Genomic DNA, 20,069 nt, shown 5'->3' on the forward strand with positions numbered 1-20,069 from the left:
CTTGCCTTTAAAAAGCGCCAGACTGGGGAATACCTAACTTTTGGCTTAGGATCTGGCTGCGTTTGGGTACTCTGGGGAACAGTTGCATGCCTTGTTCCTCTGGCCACCGCATTGCCTTTTCATGCCTGTTGCGGTATTGCGGATCCATCCCCCTCTGCGCTGCTGTGCTCACTCTGCATGTCACCTTGCCATGTTTGGTCAGTGACTTCATCATCCACCACCTCGTTTTCCACTTTCTCACTCTGGTCCTCCTCCTGACTTGTTGACTTGACTTGATGGCAACTGTGTGTCATCAACATCATCCACCTATTGAGACAGTAATTGCTGTATCCCACAGACCATGGCTACTCAAATTTTTGGGCATTACAACGCACAATCTCCACATGTCTCTCTTGAAATGTGGATGTGTTGCGGACGGGGGCTGGGCTGCTGCAGGGGCTGCTCGGATCCGGGTTCGTTAGTGCGGCTCAAGTGGTAGCCGGACCCGGGCTCGTACAGCCGTCCGTCCTCACAACCGTAGGAAAGGAGAATATTTACAGGGGATAGAGTTTTTGTCAGTGACGCCACCCGTGGGTTGCGGTGAGAGTTGATAGCACCGCCGCTGCCTGCTGATGGGACGCTCGGGGCTGATGGAGCAGGGCAGCAGGATGGAATCCCCTCCACGGGTAGGGGAGGTGTAGTTCTGGGGCCCAGGGTGTACGGGAGCAATGACTGCGGAGACTGACATGCAGGGTTGGACCGGGGATAAATGGTGTACTCACAGTTCCAAAGAGTTGCACACAAAGTCCATGGGTAAACCAAATTTCCAGTCACCGGTCGCCTCCGGCGGGTGTATTCGGGTCCCACACCTGGGTGTAGCAAACAGGGGTCCCTTCCTCCTGCACTCAGTGTTTGTGTCTTCAATGGGACAACTCCGCTTGTAACAGGGAAGTCCACTCCCGGTATTTTGTACGTTTGGAGCTGTGGCCCGCGAAATCTGACCCTTAGGATCTCTGTGGGTTCTGGCGGACACCCTATACGTGTTGGACTTCCGTTTCGCTCCCTGGGCTTATGGTGGAACAAGGCCTGAAACCTTGTCCCCGGCTGGTTAATTAACATGGGGCTTCCAACCTTCCTCGTCCTAGGGTCCAGGCACCCCAACTGTGCACGGCCTCCGGACCGGATTTCCGCTGTCGGCACCGGCGAGCTACAACCCTGCCCCGGTCCACTTAAGGTCTCCCGTGACCAAATCTCCGTCGCCTGTGGTCCTGCTTGCCTTCTGCCACCTAGTTCGGTAGTCCAGGGGCCCCTACCCCTGACTCCGCTGTCACTCCACACTCCTCTCACTTCAGCTGTCAGAACTCGACTCTGTCTCCTCCAAACGTCAACCGTCCAAACTGGACTGTCTTGTTTCCTCCCAGGACACCTCAGGACCCCTAGGTGGGCGCTCCGATTCGCCTGGTCCCGCCCACTGGTGTGTCCCTATTGTCATGGGGGGTGACTAGGCTTTACTGGCTGGTGTTGTGCACCTGGGTGTGGGTTTTGTGTTGGACTGTCAAGGAGGGTGGAGTATTGTACCTGAGTGTTTTGTACAACCTCTGTGACTACCTGTTTTTGCCAGGGCGTCACACATGGTGAGAGGCCAGAAGAAGCCATAAATCGAAAAGGTAAAGAACTCCTCTGAGTGTTCCAGTGTGGGAACATCTGTCTAATATGACTCGACATGGTGAGAGGTAGGAGGATCAGGGTGATGATTATGTGGTCCAGATCCTTGGTGTATGTCTCTTCAAACTTACCCATCTAGAGGCTAAAAAGACTTATGGCAGTAATTACAGAGAAATGTGGTCCAACAAAGTATTGTCTCAGGGGGACGAATACAAATGCACACACAGATTTCAGATTTATACTTTTAAAGTATTGAGAAAATCATGTGTCATTTCCTTTACACTTCACAAATACTTGCTACTTGGTGTTGATATATCACATAAAATCCCAATAAAATACATTTAGGTTTATGTGTGTGTAACATGAAACAATGTGGAAAATTTCACGGGGTATGAATACTTTTCCTACTTTTCCAAGGAACTGTATGTTATCCATGCATAGCTGTCAATGAATTCTTGTCTTGGCATCTTTGCTACAAGACGTGTTACATAGTGTCAGCATCCTACAGAGTGAAGGTAATATCTCAGCCTCACTTATGTCTGGATTACACTAATCCTGTATTTAATAGTTACTCTTGTCGTGTAAGTCACCTTTTACCTTTAGTCTGTTATTTCTGACCCTTTTTCTGTGCTAATTGAGGCAGTTTACAATAAGTTTGCTAATATGGTGAAAAAGAACTGATGCTTTCCCAGCATCTGGGGGACGGACATATCCCATTATCCCATGACGGTGGAGTGGGCTGATCCCTGGAGTTCTCTGAATGTATTCCTTCCTCCTCCATAACCACATTTCAATGTGCAATAAGTCACTGAGTGGTGCTGCACATACTCCGCTACTGCGTACACCACTCAGGTTCACAAAGTTTTTATCATCACCAACAAGGAATTTAATTGTCTCGACAAGTCAAGATGGGCACTGGGGATTATATCTGTGTTACATTGAGTGGCGGATCACCCTGGGGGTTCAGACTGCAAGGTGGCAAAGAGTATCTGGAGCCTCTGCACGTTTGTAAGGTAAGAACAGAAATATCATTGTGTCTCCTCTACCACAACACATTATTAGACCACCCTGCTTGTGTTTAGTGTTCTATGCTCATCTGGCCTCTTTGGTACAATATATACTGCTCATCATATATATTTTCTTTTGTAAAGGAAATGATTTGTCCCAAGTTTAGGGTAGAGATTATGTGTAAGTCAGCTGCCAGAAAGTCTTTGATCATCAGTGATCACTGGGAATTCTTCATGTCAGACTGTCGGAAAATGATGGCTCCCAACTTCATGTAGAACATATTTACTGATGCAGCACAGATAACTTGTAACAACTTTGTGCACGAATCATGGATGGAGAGCCGACTTTGAAATACGTCGCAGCTATATACACAGCCCAGGGGCATCACAAGTACTAACAAATGTGGTAATGTTTACATTGAGAACATGGTTAATGTCATTTTAATGGCACGCGAGGATGACTTCAAAACAAGGTTCCCATTTTATGTGGACCACAAACTACAATCAGATCCTGTCCGCAATGTTCTGCAGTTATAAATATATACAGTAACCCGTGCAAGAATACACAAACATACACAGGGTTCTGTCTATATTTGTCCAGTATGGAGATCGCATCCTGTAATTCTTACCATACAGAGCAGAATATAACATTTCCCCTAATAACCGTAGACTTTCACAAATCTTAAATATTAAATGATGAAATCATACCAACAAAGATTAGTCTGAACTTTATGGTGTTCTGCATAGGTAAACCTATGTTTATTCAGAGTATCACCAGTCAAACACATTGCAACATTCAGTACATTGTGTGTGACATGCCCATCAATGAAACAATATCTGACTTATTGACTAAAGTCTATCTTGTTTGCAAAAGTTACTACTGAAAAAAAACAACTGAAGAATAAAAACTGTTTTTCCCCATCAGCATCTTAATAGTCACACATTGGCACAGAGAAATCCTGCCACCTTGTGGGATGTTTTTGCACTGCGTCTGCATCTTTCAATGTAAATGTTTATACAACTTTTTGGATTGAAAAATTACATACGTTGCAATAAAGTATATAAATGGGTCGGGATTAGGGGTAGATAAAGTAAGTATCCATCCACGACACCAATAAGTATATAGATGGGTCTGGATTAGGGGTAGGTAAAGTAAGCATCCATACATGACACCAATAAGTAAATAAATGGGTTGGGATTAGGGGTAGGTCAAGTAAGCATCCATCCACGACACAAATAAGTATATAAATGGGTCTGGATTAGGGGTAGGTAAAGTAAGCATCCATCCATGACACCAATAAGTATATAAATGGGTTGGGATTAGGGGTAGGTCAAGTAAGCATCCATCCACGACACAAATAAGTATATAAATGGGTCTGGATTAGGGGTAGGTAAAGTAAGCATCCATCCATGACACCAATAAGTATATAAATGGGTTGGGATTAGGGGTAGGTAAAGTAAGCATCCATCCATGACACCAATAAGTATATAAATGGGTCTGGATTAGGGGTAGGTAAAGTAAGCATCCATCCATGACACCAATAAGTATATAAATGGGTCTGGATTAGGGGTAGGTAAAGTAAGCATCCATCCATGACACCAATAAGTATATAAATGGGTTGGGATTAGGGGTAGGTCAAGTAAGCATCCATCCACGACACAAATAAGTATATAAATGGGTCTGGATTAGGGGTAGGTAAAGTAAGCATCCATCCATGACACCAATAAGTATATAAATGGGTCAGGATTAGGGGTAGGTAAAGTAAGCATCCATCCATGACACCAATAAGTATATAAATGGGACAGGATTAGGGGTAGGTAAAGTAAGCATCCATCCATGACACCAATGAGGAGAGAGGTATGATTTATGGAGAAAAAAAGATAAATATCTGCCTTTTTATCTTTTTGCACAACCAAATGGACTTTGTGCATGTGTTACTAATAAGGGAGGGAGGACTAGTACTTCCCTTTAGTGTAACCTAAGACAATAAAATGAATGATTGTCCACCTGTTCTCTTTGATGCTACACCCCAGGGACCAGATGTGGAGGGAGTAGACATTAAAATAAGAAAGCTTGTCCAGCTCCTGGAGTCAGATAGGGGTGAACTTATTTTCCCACTCAATAATAAGCTCAAGGAAACTGTTAGTAGTATGGCCATTTTCATACAAGCGTAATATGGGTTAATGTCTGTGCCCAGATTTTATATGCAAGTCGCAGCCCGACTGGGGGGTCTATTTGGAGACAGCATCATAGGTGTGTGTCTGACAAGTTTGTCAATGTCTCCATATGCAGCTAGCAGAATTGTGGTGGTAGAGACATTCCAGTCTGACTTCTGTAACTGTAAAGAATCCTTTCCAATTTAGATGCCATTATCATCTTCACTCCACACATAATGTACCCTAATCCTTTAACCACGATTACACATACAAATTATGTCATAAGCCTAATTTTTCTAAACAGAGAGGCCCCCCATTCCATATAGCAGGGGTGGAGAACTTTTTCAGCAAAGGGACATATGGATATTTATAACCTCATTCGCATGATGCACAAAATAATAAACTTGAATATTACCCTGCTATATTTGGTCAAACAATTAATTAACTCACCCCTAAGGTGATGATGGCTGGAACTGCTTTTCTATGATGAAGTGTATTTATGTCAGCTGGCAGAATTGATACTACTTGTAACTGATTTTCCAGGTTTCTGTTGGTCTTGAGTGTGCTCAACGCTTTGCAGTAAGTTTTGTAAAAATGATCACAGCAGTAAGTTTTTGTGAACACAGATGTACTGTATATTACGTCGCACGTCTCCTCACATTGGGAGAATCATCTCATATAGGAGACACTGGGGTTGGTGCATATACATCAAACAGGAAACACTAGTGTCTGGGAATTTACATCACACAGGAGACACTGGGGTTGATGCAATACATCACATAGGACAGTGTTACCCAACTCTAGTCCTCGAGGCCCAGCAACAGTGCATGTTTTCAGAATTTCCTTAGCAATGCACAGGTGTTGGAATCATCACCTGTGCAGATGATTAAATTATCACATGTGCAATTCTAAGGAAATCATGAAAACATGTACTGTTGGTGAGTCTTGAAGACTGGAGTTGGGTATCATTGACAAAGGAGACACTGGGGTTGAAGCTTATACATCACATAGGATACACTGAATCTGGTGCATATGTAGCACCCACGGGGCAGGGGTTCAATACTCGTCGCCGGGCCTGGTGATGTCGGGTCTGGGGATGTCATGGGGTGGCCTTTGTGCCCGGCTTCGTGGCCCCGAGGTGTACATTAAAGGGGATGAAGGGGTTGGTGGTGATCGAGGTTTGATTTCGTGACACCACCTGCGGTATGTGGCCAGGGAATAAGCCGACGCTGCTGTCGCTGTCCTCCGGGGCTAACGGTAATAGCAGCCAAGCTGTTTCTGCTCCCCACAGGTTGAGCGGGCCCCGGGGAGGATGATGAGGGGAGTAATAATGGCAGGCGCTGAGGTGCGGGGGCACAGCGCCGGGAATGACAGGCGGACACAGTCTCTGCGGGTTCCACGTGATTTACTCACTGTTCTTTAAGCAACCCGGTTGCCGCTCCTGAAGTACTGGCTACCGCTGTGATGGACTGTAGCTGATCCCGAGCAATTCGAGGTCACCGCCGGTGTTCCCACTATGAGTCCTATCTGGTCGGGGTGCCTCCAATCCTGTAGTATGCGGAATATGGAATGGGTCGCAGGCCCTGGAATCCCGTGTAGCTGTAGAGAACCCGGGCTGAGCTGGATGCTCCAAGCCACGGGCCCTATGGTGCTCCTAGAAGTGTGAGGTAGAGAAGAGTGGACCGAGGTCCCCAAATGTGTTTCACCTCAAGCTATGCCCGGGGTAAACTGACTGTGTGAAGATGCTCCTTCTCTGTTGTTCTAGTGACCAGGAAGTCCATGATTCGTGATTGCCACCCCCCTATCTATCCCAGGCCATCCACCCAGTGGGAAGGCACCTAACTGTTTGTGGTGTGTGAATGTGAGAATCACCAGCGATTCACCTCTCCTTACCCCGGATGAGTACTACATCTTAATGGAGATGCAATACCCTGTGGCGACTGAAGCCTCAGGGGTGCCACACATATACATCACATATGAAAAACTGGGGCTGGTGGAGTACATCACATAGGAGACACTGGGGCAGGAGCATATACATCACATAGGATGCATTGGCCAATGTCAGGATGTAATCCTTCATTGCATGCACCACTGTGTTCATTAGTGAATACAGTGCAAGCAGGTCTTTCCCTGAAGACACCAATTCCATTATTGTATTGTTATGTAATGTAATGTGATTTGTGTCCTTCATCTTTTGTGCATCTGTGATGAAAATATGATGTATTGTAATGTGTTACTATGTAATGTATAATGTACAGTAAGCTAATGTGCTGTATACATAGTATAGCACTTTGTATAGGTAGTTACCAGACAATAGGGTAAGAGGTAGTTAAGTGTAGGAACTAGCCCACAATGGGAAGGTCTAGTTGATAGGGTAAGAGGCGGTTCCTACTAGAAAAAGTTAGTTACGATCTAGCATGCAATAGATATGGACAGTTAAGGTCCTGTTACACGCGTCAATTTATTGTGCGATCGCATGTGCAATCGCACTCGCCCCCATCGTTTGTGCGTCACGGGCAATTTGTTGCCCGTGTCGCACAAAGTCGGTCACCCCTGTCACACGTGTTTGTACCACCCCGCGCTCGGCTGCAGCCGAGCCGCTCGGATCCGGGCTCGTCGGTGGGTGGCTCGAGCGCCTCCGGACCCGGGGTCACGTCGCTCTGAAAGGATGCTGGCGCTACGTAGGGGGTTGGTAGGTAGGTTTACGTCCAGGGATGTGGTTTGAGTTAAGTTCGTGATGCCACCCACGGGTTGTGGTGAATGTAGACACCACCGCTGCTGTTTATAAGGCCCCCGGGGACAGTGTTGTGCAGCCAGGTGTTGACCCCTTCGTGGGTAGGGGGTGATGGTCCTGGGGCCCGGTTGTGAGGGTGCGGGCGGATTGGTGTGGTGCGGGGCGGTGCGCGGCCCGAAGGCACAGCTGTACTCACTCTGACAGATACACCGGAGTCTCTGGTAAACCAAAAAGATGGTGGTCGGTGCCCGCAGCCAGCTGCGTCTGGTCCCCCACCCGGTTTGGTGGTCCCCGCCTTTCTCCTGCACCTTGTTTTGTAGCTGTGGACTGCCTGCGCTTCAGCAACGGGAGTCCGCTCCCCAGCTGTGTGTGTGTTGGGAGAGCCCATTTGCCCGCAGACGCAGGCCCGTGGGATCTCTCTGCCTGAGCGGTGGCTTTCTATCCGCCTCGTTGGGCTGTTGTCTTCAGTCGGGACTTGGTTCGGAAAAGACCTAAGGTCCAGACCTCAATCAGTGAATTAACTTAGTCTGGTAGATTCGGGACCTAGTTTCAGGGTCTGAGTACCCCCCTGTCTGCTCCAGTTTCCAGTCGGTTCCCCGGTTCGGTACAGGAGGGCCACTACCCTGTCCCGCTCCCTTACGGTTCCACCAGGCCGTCTTCCCAACTCCTGCAGGCGGCTACCACCGTCTGCCTCTTGGCCAAAGGGTGTCCAGGCTACGACCTAGACCCCTGTCAGACGTTTACTCCTCTCTCTTTCACCTCCTAAACTACTCTGCTGGCTTTTTCCCGCCTCAGGCTATCCGAACTCCTCGGTGGGTGTGGCCAACTGCCTGGCTACGCCCCCTGGTGTGAACGTCAAGACCTGAGAGGGGTAACCAAAGTTTTAGGTTGGCTGCTGTTACCTTTTTAGGGGGACGGGTGTTTGTGCAAGGGCCTGTCTGTGACTAACTGGCTAGTCCAGGGCGTCACATATTTACCTCCCGAACGACCTCGCTGTGGGCAGCGAACATCCTCTTCCTCAAGGGGGAGGGACGTTCGGCGTCACAGCAACGTCACACAGCGGCCGCCCAATAGATGCAGAGGGGTGGAGATGAGCGGGATGTAACATCCCGCCCACCTCCTTCCTTCCTCATTGCCGGCGGGACGCAGGTAAGTTGTGTTCATCGTTCCCGAGGTGTCACATGGAGCGATGTGTGCTGCCTCAGGAACGACGAACAACCTGCATCCAGGAATGTGACTGATATTTTGAAAATGAACGACATGTCAACGAGCAACGATAAGGTGAGTATTTTTGCTCGTTAACAGTCTCTCGTAGCTGTCACACGCTACGATATGTCAAACGATGCCGGATGTGCGGCACCGAATCCATGACCCCGACGACATATCGCCCGATATATCGTAGCATGTAACGGGGCCTATAGACTGTAAGTTGTGAAGGTCGCATTTTAAGGCTGATTTTGGGCTGAAAAGAAGAAAGGAAACTGAAATTATAATATCATGATATTTAAGTTTCGACTGAGATACGGAACATTAGTTAATGCTGAGGCTAGAGACAGGCCTCCATACTGAGTTGCCAGATACGAACGGTTAGTCTGTAGGTTGTGACGGTTGTATGCCATGGGTGACTAGTGGCAGTAAAGAAGAAAGGAGACTGAAGTCGAGATAACGTGATCCTTAAGTACCGACCGAGACATGGAATGCTAGAGAACGCTGAGGCTAAAGACCGGCCTTCATACAGAGTGGCCCCAGACAGAAGAGTCCGGAGAACAGGACTTTAGTGACTAGGCCCTTAGCTTAATAGATAACGGGTCAGACTAGACTGATATATAAGCAGAGTTGACTTTCTCGGGCAGCGTTTCCCCAAGCGTCCGAGAGCGGAAGGCACTACTCTGGCACTACTGGCTATCCCTTACCCCCTTCTCTATGAGGAGAAGATACGTGAATATGAAAGCATCTGGGAGCACAAGGCTGTACTCTGCCTAAAGTGACAGAAGCCCTGAACCTCTCCTCTGGAAGACTGGATGTGGAGCCGATGGAAGGGAAAATGACGGTCACAAATTGGACTGTAGCATTAGACTGGGTTGTGCCGGGACTCACAGGACCAGTAGATTGGAAACAACCCAGCGGGAACTGAGAATATGTCTAAATACACCTAGTAGTATTGAAACACGCTGGAAGATATGTGCCCACTACCTGGTATATAAGGCCGGGGTCACATAACCATACAGTATAATATTGAATGCAATATGCTAATAACACTCATCTTAAACTCTGCTGCGAGCGTGAGCCAAGTGTCATTCTACTCTGCTCTGATTCTCTCACAGGTGATAATCGGATCACAGATGAAGAGATGATGGAGAGCTTAATTTCTCCATCTTCTCCATTGTCTGTGTTGGCATACAGTAAATCAGATTGCACTCAGATATCATCCGAGTGCAGTCCGATGTTTCACATGCACCCGTAAACTTGTATGGGTGCGCATGATCTAAGATACGCTGCCAATCGCAGCATGCTGTGTTTTTTCCCTCATTCCAATTAGAGCTAACGAGAAACTCGCAGATCTAACCTGCGACATTGACTAACATCGGTCCAAGTGCAATGTGAGTTTTCCTTGCGTTGCACTTGTCCAATTCATACGCTTGTGTGACCCCTGCCTAAAGTGGTTAATTAAGGTGAATCGTTGAGTAAAGTACTGCTGTTGGAATTGAACTGGAGGTCTTCTTGTGGAAACTAGTTGTCATTTGGTCTTGGGCAACTGATGTCGTCATCAACATGTGGCATGCACAGGTTGAACGGCCCACACTACACAAGTCCACACACTCAGCCATGACCAGCGCTCACATGTATCATGCCTGGGCGTCTGGAGTCAAACCCTCGCTCACAACTACCACCCGCGACATTCAACAGCTACATGCATGTACTCACAGGATAAGGAGAAATTAAAGGGCCAGCAGCTGGCAAAGCGGGACTGCTGGCCTGAGTACTGCAGGAATGTGCCCGGGGCCAGAGGAAATTGTGTCATAACTGATTTTCTACGTTTGCTTCGGTCTGGAGGTTCCCCAAACCTTTAGGGATTTTCAGATAGAGATGAGGCAATTTTGATGTAGCACTTGGATATTTTAAGATTTTGATGTTAACTGCTATGTAAAATATAGCTAGTGCACTGTACTAATGATACAAAGTCTGATTACCAACTTTTATTATAGAGGTTTGAGGTTTTACAAAATCATGGAAGCTGTACTATCAGTAATAGGGTGCAGATCCCAGGACTGACTAAAGGGGGCTTTACACGCTACGATATCGTTAATGTTTTATCGTCGGGGTCACGTCGTTAGTGACGCACATTCGGCGTCATTAACGGTATCGCAGCGTGTAACACTTACCAGTGACCTTAAATGTCCTCCAAAGTGGTGAAAATCGTTCACCATGGAGAGGTCGTCCTAAAACCAAAAATTGTTAATGGTTGTTTATAGATGTTGTTCCTCGTTCCTGCGGCAGCACACAACGCTGTGTGTGACACCGCAGGAGCGAGGAACCTCACCTTACCTGCGTCCCGCCCGCAATGAGGAAGGAAGGTGGTGGGCAGGATGTTCATCCCGCTCATCTCCGCCCCTCCACTTTGATTGGCCGGCCGCTTAGTGACATCGTGGTGACGTCGCCGTGACACTGAACTCACCTCCCCCTTGAGGGAGGGATTGTTCAGCAGTCCCAAGTAGAAAGTGAGTACAGTGACAGTTGGGAGTTGGGAGTTGAGAGTTGAGAGTCGAGAGTGAAGGAGGAGGTGAAGTGGCTCTCAAGAGGAGAGGCCACGGAGGAGAGCTCCTGTGTACTTAGGTGGCAGACGTTTGTCTGGGCCTGGTAGGAGCTGGAACCCAGTCGCAGGGGACAGTGTCAAGGGGCACGGACTGCCGAGGATTGCAACCGGTGGCCTTGAGCTATCACCGGGCAGGGGCCAGGGCACGACAGGGTACGAGGACCCCAGGCCAGAAAGTAGCTTCACGTGTTCCGGTAATTTTCCCGACGGGGGGTGAAAACTTCAAGTGTCATCCCCAACCCGCTCCAAAATCGGGGTACTTGCGCACCGATGGGATAGGACTTTCCCACTAAAGTCCAAAGAAATCCTACGTGTGAACCCTGAGAGCAAGCTCACTCTGTTAGACACATGGGTGAGCGGGACCCGGAGAGTTTCATACCAACGGGTCCAATTGAGACTAAGGTGCCAGAGATAGGGCCACAGACCAACAACAACACCAGGGGCACGGATCCAGGCGTGCTCCTGCAGACTACGGTGGTGCTCAGAACTTTGGTTTACAAGCTTTCGGTGTGGTTATTCTCCTTGCACCTATCCCCCAACGGCACCCAAACATCTTCCATCACCAACGGGCCCCGGAACACAAACCCTCTACCCACGGAGGGGTTAAACATCAGGCTGCCGCACCATCGTCACCGGGCTCCCCAATGGCAGCGGTGGTCCCTCACATTACCACGCACCGTGGGTGGCGTCACGAACTTTCCAAAATCCCCCTGTACATATCTTCCCCCCCTTCTTTTAATCGAGTGGCCGCGGAGACCCCTCGAGCCACCGCGGATACGGATCCGAGCGGCGGCAGCGACCTGGCTGCGCGCCCGGGGGCGGTACACCTCGAAAAACCTGGCGTCACAAACAGGATATGAGCAGGACCCACTTACCTGGGTGACGTGTGCCTTGAAAGCCAAAGACTGCAAGTCAAAATTCAGTTTCCCGCCAATTCCGCCATTTTCCACCATCTTTTCATGCCAAAACCCCGTCTTCTCCAAGAAAGCGCGTGAAGATTAAGCCCCACCCCTCGTGTTCCTGAAGAGGTCGGAACCGGAAGTTCCCAGAGGGCCACGGTCAGTGAGAAAGTGCTGCGAAAAGACCAAGGGGGCGTGCAGAGATGTTGGCGCCAGGCGATGGAAGTGCGGCGGCGCTGCCTCCACCTGACCAGGGTGAAGGAATGTAACCACAGTGGAAGTGGAGCAGGGACACCAGGACTCTGCGACAACGTTCCTGGAAGACGCAGTGGCAAGATGGCGGAGCGAGACTGGTCCCCGGAGCGTGCTGTCCCCGGGACCGCGGCATGGATATAGGAGGAAACAGAGCAGCTGTGCCGGAGGATGCGGACGCAATTCCTCTTAATTCTGAACCACTGGAGGGAAGAGATGATGAGCCTGTCGGTGGCGGTGCGAGCCCGTGAGATTGAAATCCCACGTGAAGAGATGGTAAGCAGTTACCCAGTCCCTGCTGATTGCACAAATCCGGCCAAAGTAGCTGAGGGATCCGGACTATCCCCACTCGTGGTGAACGCTCCATAGCAGACTACCCTGTCCTCGGCGGACGCCGAGCTGCCCCCACCAACCCCGGCAGCGGAACCTTCAGTATGTTTACCAGAGTCTCCATCTGCAGAGATCCAGAGCAAGGCCCTCATTCTAGCCACAACACCGGCCCCCCAGACATCGGGCCCGTCCTCCGAGGTGGAGCACCCGGACCCTGCAACCCCGGATGCAGAGCAGTCAGTTAATCTGTCTACACCAGCGGGAGCGGAACCAAGATGTCTGCCCGTTTCGCTGCCGCGCGCTATCCCGACGGCTGTTGGGGCCGCCGGAGTTCAAATCTAGCCAGAGCTAGATAGGGAGCTGAGGCCGGACGCTGATGCCCCCTACTGGGAACGACAGCAGTACCAATTACAATCCAAAATTGCAAACAACGGGAGCTTGCCGCCCATGATAGAGAAGAGAAGGAGCAGATAAGGAGCGCTGCTTCCCGAGTAAAAAGGCCGCGGTGCCGTGGTCTGGTGGAGCAGTTTGACCCCAAGCAAGGATGGGGGTTCATCCGCGAAGCAGGCCTTGCGGCGGGGGTGCATGTGTCTCAACGGGATGTGGCGCAGCACCTCCTGTGGGGCCACCCGGATGGTTACCTATACCCGGCATTGTGGAAAGCGGGGCTGGTATGCCCTGGAGGTAATCGAGCATGTGATGTTTGTGGAAGGGTATGTGTCAGTAGCGCGTAGCCGCAAAGAAGCATGGCTAAGGGACCCAGCAATCCATTATTAGAATGTTAAATGCTACGGTAATAACAGTTGCAATGCCATAGAATGTTAGGTATCGGTGTTTCGTTTATTATTTTCCACAGTTTGTTATTTTTCATATAGAAAATGTTAGCGAATCAACCAGTTTTTAATGAAAAGAGAAAAAGTTACCTGATTTTCTAAAAAAAAATAGCCAAAGTGTGTACATGGTACATGGACTCCGTTCAGTTTTATATATTTTAGGTAAAAATGGACCACGGTCACAGGACTGGCGTGACCAACACAAACTTGTGTCTTGTATAATAGCTGCACCTCCTGTGCCAGCCAGAGTCGTCAAAGTTACAAAACTCGGGACCTTAACCCGGTCACGGACACTTTAGGTTTACAGGGGGAACAGGTTGTTTGGGCAGCGGGTTATTGGGTTCCGGGACGTTGGGACTGGAGTGTCGCAGGAAGGGGCTGCAACGGAGTAGATTGAGCCTTCGTTACCAGTAAAACTGGTAGCATCCCACAGTTGGGCGACGAACTCTAAAGTGGTATTTTAGTAACGTTAAGAGCATTACCTCCCCTGTGTGGGATGGACCCGTTAAAATAAAAGTATGTTAACTTATTTTCTTTTCAGTTCCAGCAAAACAAAATAAACCTCTGTAATCCTGTAGCTCGCGGACAAGCTACGTTTAACCAAGGGGGAATATGACGCCCTGGCCTATCAGGTCGTTACAGGGTATTGTGCAATCTGCCCTCCTGCACAGTATCCACCCTCCTTGGTTAACGGATCTTAGTCCCCTGGTGTTGTTAACAACTAGTCCAATCAAAATCCTAGGAACACTTCCCACTTGAACCTACCAGACACACCATTGGGGGCCTGAAGGGAATAGGGCCGCCCACTTGGGGGGTTGGTGAGGAGAAAGTGAGGACAGTGACAGTTGAGAGTTGGGAGTTGAGAGTTGAGAGTCGAGAGTGAAGGAGGAGGTGAAGTGGCTCTCAAGAGGAGAGGCCACGGAGGAGAGCTCCTGTGTACAAGGCGGCAGACGTTGGTCTGGGCCTGGTAGGAGCTGGAACCCAGTCGCAGGCGACAGTGTCAAGGGGCACGGACTGCCGAGGAGGGCAGCCGGCAGCCTTGAGCTATCACCGGGCAGGGGCCAGCGCACGACGGGGTACATGGACCTCAGGCTGGAAAGCAGCTTCACGCGTTCTGGTAATTTACCCGACGGGGGTGAAGACTTCAAGTGTCATCCCCAACCCGCTCCAAAATCGGGGTACTAGCGCACCGATGGGATAAGCACTTTCCCACTACAGTCCAAAGAAATCCTACGCGTGAACCCTGAGAGCAAGCTCACTCCGTTAGCCACATGGGTGAGCGGGACCCAGAGAGTGTCATAACAATTGAGACTAAGGTGCCAGAGATAGGGCCACAGACCAACAACAACACCAGGGGCACGGATCCAGGCATGCTCCTCGCACACTACGGTGGTGCTCAGAACTTTGGTTTACAAGCTGTCGGTGTGGTTATTCTGAGTGAGTACATTGGAAACCCCCTGCACCTATCCCCCAACAGCACCCAAACATCTTCCATCACCAACGGGCCCCGGGACACAAACCCCCTACCCACGGAGGGGTTAAACATCAGGCTGCCGCACCATCATCACCGGGCTGGGTGGCGTCACGAACTTTCCAAAATCCCCCTGTACATATCTTCCCCCCATTCTTTTAATTGAGTGGTCGCGTGACCCCCGGGTCCGGAGACCCCTCCAGCCACCATGAATCCGGATCTGAGCGGCGGCAGCGACCCGGCTGCTCGCCCGGGGATAGTACACAGCCTAAAAATTATTTTGCCAATGAATGAAAGTTTTACTCCTTCATCAGCTGATTGGCAGCCTGTTTACACTGTATAACTATTGGCAACATATTAATATTGTATGTATTCAATGTAAATCCACCAAAAGAGCACGATTAGTGCATGGTATCCAACTCTTAAGGGTGCTTTACACGCTGCGACATCGATAGCGATCTCGTTAGCAACGTAACACGCCAGAGCGCACATAAAATTTGCCGTGATCGCTCATAGGTCGTGTTTTCTGCGGCGGTCACATGAGCGATCTCGGCAAATCTTATCTGCGATCTGGCGTGTCATATCGCTAACGAGATCGCTAGCGATGTCGCAGTGTGTTAAGCACCCTTAGGGCTATGTGCGCACGTTGCGTTTTTTCCTAAGTTTTGGCTGCTTTTAAAACTGCAGCGTGTCATTGTCAAAATGCATGCGTTGTGCTTCCCCAGCAAAGTCTTTGAGAAGTCTGCAAATTCCATGCGCACATTGCTTTTTTAAACGTAGCGTTTTGGATGCCAAATATTTAGCAAAATCGTTGCGTTTAAAAAAGCAACATGTCACTTCTTTTGAGCATTTTGGTTGCATTTTCCACCCATTTAAATGAATGAGATGTGCCAAAACGCAACCAAACTGTTTAGCTGTGCGCTTGCACTGCATTTTTGTTGTGTTCTGCTTGCTTTTTTGACAAACAAAACGCAGGTCTTTCGGTCTCTCTCTCTGTCGGTTCGTCGGTCGTTCTTTCTCTCTCTGTCGGTTGATCGGTCTTTCCCTCTCTCTTTCATACTCACCGATCACTGGCGCAGAGCTCTACAGCTGTCATACTGCGGCGGCTTCTCAAGCTTTTGAAAATGCAAGATGCTCATTATTCCATCTCGTATTCACTGCTTCCCCCGCCCACCGGCGCCTATGATTGGTTGCATTCAGACGAGCCCCTATGCTGAGTGACAGCTGTCTCACTGCACCTGCAACCAATCACAGCCAATGGTGGGCGGGTCTATATCATGCAGTAAAATAAATAAATAAATAATTGGGAAAAAAAAAACCGACGTGCGGTCCCCCCATTTTGATACCAGCCAAGGTAAAGCCACACAGCTGAAGGCTGTTATTCTCAGGATGGGGAGCCCCCCAGCCTAAAAATATCAGCCAGCAGCCGCCCGGAATTGCCGCATCCATTAGATGCAACAGTCCCGGGACTCTACCCGGCTCATCCCAAATTGCCCTGTTGCGGTGGCAATCGGGGTAATAAGAACTTAATGGCAGCCCATAGCTGACACTAAAGTGGGCTTTACACGCTACAATAAATCTAACGATGTGTCGGCGGGGTCACGTCGGAAGTGACGCACATCCGGCATCGTTAGTGTTTGTTGTAGTGTGTGAAACCTACGTGCGATTGCGATTGTATGTAAACACGTTGATCGCATACACGTCGTTCAAATTGTAAAAATTGAACGTCTGGTTGTTCAATGTTCCCGAGGCAGCACACATCGCAGAACACATCTTACCTGCGTTCCGCCTGCAATGCGGAAGGAAGGAGGTGGGCGGGATGTTTACGTCCCGCTCATCTCCGCCCCTCCACTTCTATTGGCCGGCTGCCGTGTGACGTCGAACGTCCCTCCCACTACAGGAAGAGGATGTTTGCCGCCCACAGCGAGGTCGTATGGAAGGTAAGTACGTGTGACGGGATTTAATCGTTTGTGCGACACAGGCAACAAATTGAACGAGCCGCACACACAATGGGGGCGGGTGCGATCGCATACAAGATCGCATGTGTAATTGTAACGTGTAAAGTAGGCTTTAGTCCTAGGTTAATCATGGCAGGCGTCTATGAGACACCTTCCATGATTAACCTATAAGTGAAAGAAAATAAACACATAGACCGAAAAATCATTTATTTAGAATAAAAGACAAAAAAGCACCCTCTTTCACCACTTTATTAATCCGAAAACAGTTCTTCAGGTCTGACGTAATCCACACGAGGTCCCACGACGCTTTCAGCTCTGCTACATGAAGCTGACAGGAGCGGCCACAGACCTACGACCGCTCTCTGTGAACTCCACGCAGGAACTGAAGTGAGTCGCGCTATCAGTAGTGACGTCACTCAGGTTACTCGCGGCCACAGCTGGAATCCTCCACTTGTGGCAGCAAGTCACCTGAGTGACTGAAGTGAGCCGCGCAATCAGCGGTGCCCTCATGCAGGTGATTTGCGGTCTCTGGTGGAGGACTCCAGCTGGCCGCGGGTAACCTGAGTGATGGCACCGCTGATCGCGCGGCTCATTTCAGTCACTCAGGGAATTTGCAGTCACCGATGAGTCCTTCACCGGTGACCACAAATCATGCCACAGCACACAGACAGAGCAGCGCGATGACAATGAAGTCGGGTGAAGTTCATCCGAGTTTATTCTGATCGTGCGGCTCTGTCTCGCAGCCAACCATGCTCTATGGGGATGTAGCAGAGCCGAGTGGGACCGCACTGTGAAAAATGTATCCAAAATGCATTCAAAACGCATTCAAAATCCATCCAAAATGCATGCATTTTGGATGTATTTTTTTGTCAAACGCAGTGTTTACAGTTCTCCAGTCTGCCAGAGGGTACATTTTATTCTGGACTTGACAGAACGCAGCGGCGGAGACAGTATGGTTCATTCATTGCTAGATTTTGGTACATACCTATGTGTACAGTTTCTCCATGCTGATATATATTTAGGTGGAACATGTATTTAAAGTCAGATGCTAGTATTTAGTAGGCAGCACAGCGGCTCGGTGGGTTAGCACTGCAGCCTTGCTGCGCTGGGTTTAATGATAAAATCTGCAAGGAGTTTGTATGTTTTGCCAGTGTTTTTGTGGGTTTCCTCCTCAAACACATACTGACGGGGAATTTATATTGTTATTCCTAATGGGGACAGTGATGATCATGTCTGTAAAGCGCTGTAGAATTAATAGCGCTACATAAGTGAGTAAACTAAATAAACAAATGTTTCTTTTCCGCTGATATATATATATATATATATATATATATATATATATATATATATATGTGTACCGTTTCATGGATGTTAGCATATATATACTTATGTACATGGTTTCTTTACGCTCATACTGTATATATTTGTGTATACAGTTTATTCATCGCTTGATGCTTTTTGGAATGGGAGAGGGTAACATTTCAATTAGTAGAAAAGCTAGAATCTGCCTTGCATAGATATCAGTACAAAAGATTAAAGTGAACCTGACAACTTTCACAGGTTCTTCAAACTGCCGCCATATATTTGCTATGTGAATAGCCTTTCTAATTATCCCCCGTTCTATAGTTTGATTTGATATTGTCTGACTTCTCAGCAACCAAGAAATAGACTGTCAATGTATAGGTGTTGCTGCACTTGTGTTTGAAAGAGCTATATATATATATATATATATATATATATATATAAATTATATATATATATATATATATATATATATATATATATATATATATATATATATATATATATGTATATACATACACACACTGCATATTGTCACGTAGAGATTTTTAAAACTTCACTGAATGTCATGGCGTCAGCGGGATCTGTTCAGGCTACTGATTCTGACAGTCCAGTCAATAACTTCTCTGCTTGTCTGCTTTAGAGTCTCCTTTGATCACATGTTGTGGGAGAGTCAATCATATCTGCTCCCCTTCTATATATGCTGGCTAGAGCCTTTTTTCTATGCCAGCTGCAGTTTATCTTAGTTGGTCTGGTGAGGTGTTGTGATTCAGACTGGTGATCGTGATACTTGTTTCGAAATGCAGTTGTGGAGTTAACCCTTGTTGCTACCTTCCTGCTCTTGTTTTTCTCCTAAGTCTCTCATTGTCTATTCCTGTGTGTCTGTACAGTGTCAGAGTTTTTGTTTTCCCCTGTCTGTCTTTATCTCTGTTCCATCACACTTCTGCCCCTTCCTGGTGGGAGGGGGGAATCAGATTAGCTCTAATCAGAAAACCAAAAGAAGTAGGAATGCACAACCAATTAACATAAAAATATGAGGGTGCTCAACAAGTGAGCTTCATCAGGAGAGGATGAGGTTAAAGCTAACTTGATGAGTGACACGCATTAGGTATGGGGGGGTTCACCAGACATTGACCTTATTTATGCTTATTCTGGCATCTTGCATTAATGTGTATTGGTAGTGGTAGGCTATCTTATTTATGTCTTTTGTCTAGCTGTGCCATTGTGTGAACATTCCTGCAATATTTGATGGGATTTATTGAATTGTTTCCTTGGCCATTCTATCTCTTACTGGTTAATGACTTGCCATTTTTTAACACCATACTTATGCGGGCGCCACACGAGACGATATATCGTGCGAAAGGCCGTCGGAGTCACGTTGTAAGTGACGCACATCCAGCATCGTTTGATATATCGTAGCGTGTGATAGCTACGAGCGACGGTGAACGAGCAAAAATACTCACCTTATTGTTGCTCGTTGACACGTCGCTCATTTTCAAAAAGTCGTTTCTTCTTCTCTGCGCCGGTTGTTCATCGTACCCGGGGTAGCACACATCGCTCCGTGTGACACCCCGGGAACGATGAACACAGCTTACCTGCGTCCTGCCGGCTATGCGGAAGGAAGGAGGTGGGTGGGATGTTTGCGTCCCGCTCATCTCCGCCCCTCCG

The 20,069-nt window shown here is 48.4% G+C and overlaps 1 protein-coding gene across 1 annotated transcript in view; it reads left to right on the forward strand.

Annotated features, from left to right (window-relative positions):
- The first annotated feature begins 2,537 nt into the window (after positions 1 to 2,537).
- SYNPO2 (synaptopodin 2) overlaps positions 2,538 to 20,069 on the forward strand; it is a 336,703-nt gene continuing 319,171 nt past the window's right edge. The window contains exon 1 of the mRNA XM_075350134.1: positions 2,538 to 2,657. Coding sequence (XP_075206249.1) covers positions 2,553 to 2,657 — 105 coding nt within the window. The 5' untranslated portion in view covers positions 2,538 to 2,552. The remainder of the gene's footprint in view (positions 2,658 to 20,069) is intronic.

Source organism: Anomaloglossus baeobatrachus, chromosome 1 (genome assembly GCF_048569485.1).
Source record: "Anomaloglossus baeobatrachus isolate aAnoBae1 chromosome 1, aAnoBae1.hap1, whole genome shotgun sequence".
NCBI lineage: Eukaryota > Metazoa > Chordata > Amphibia > Anura > Aromobatidae > Anomaloglossus > Anomaloglossus baeobatrachus.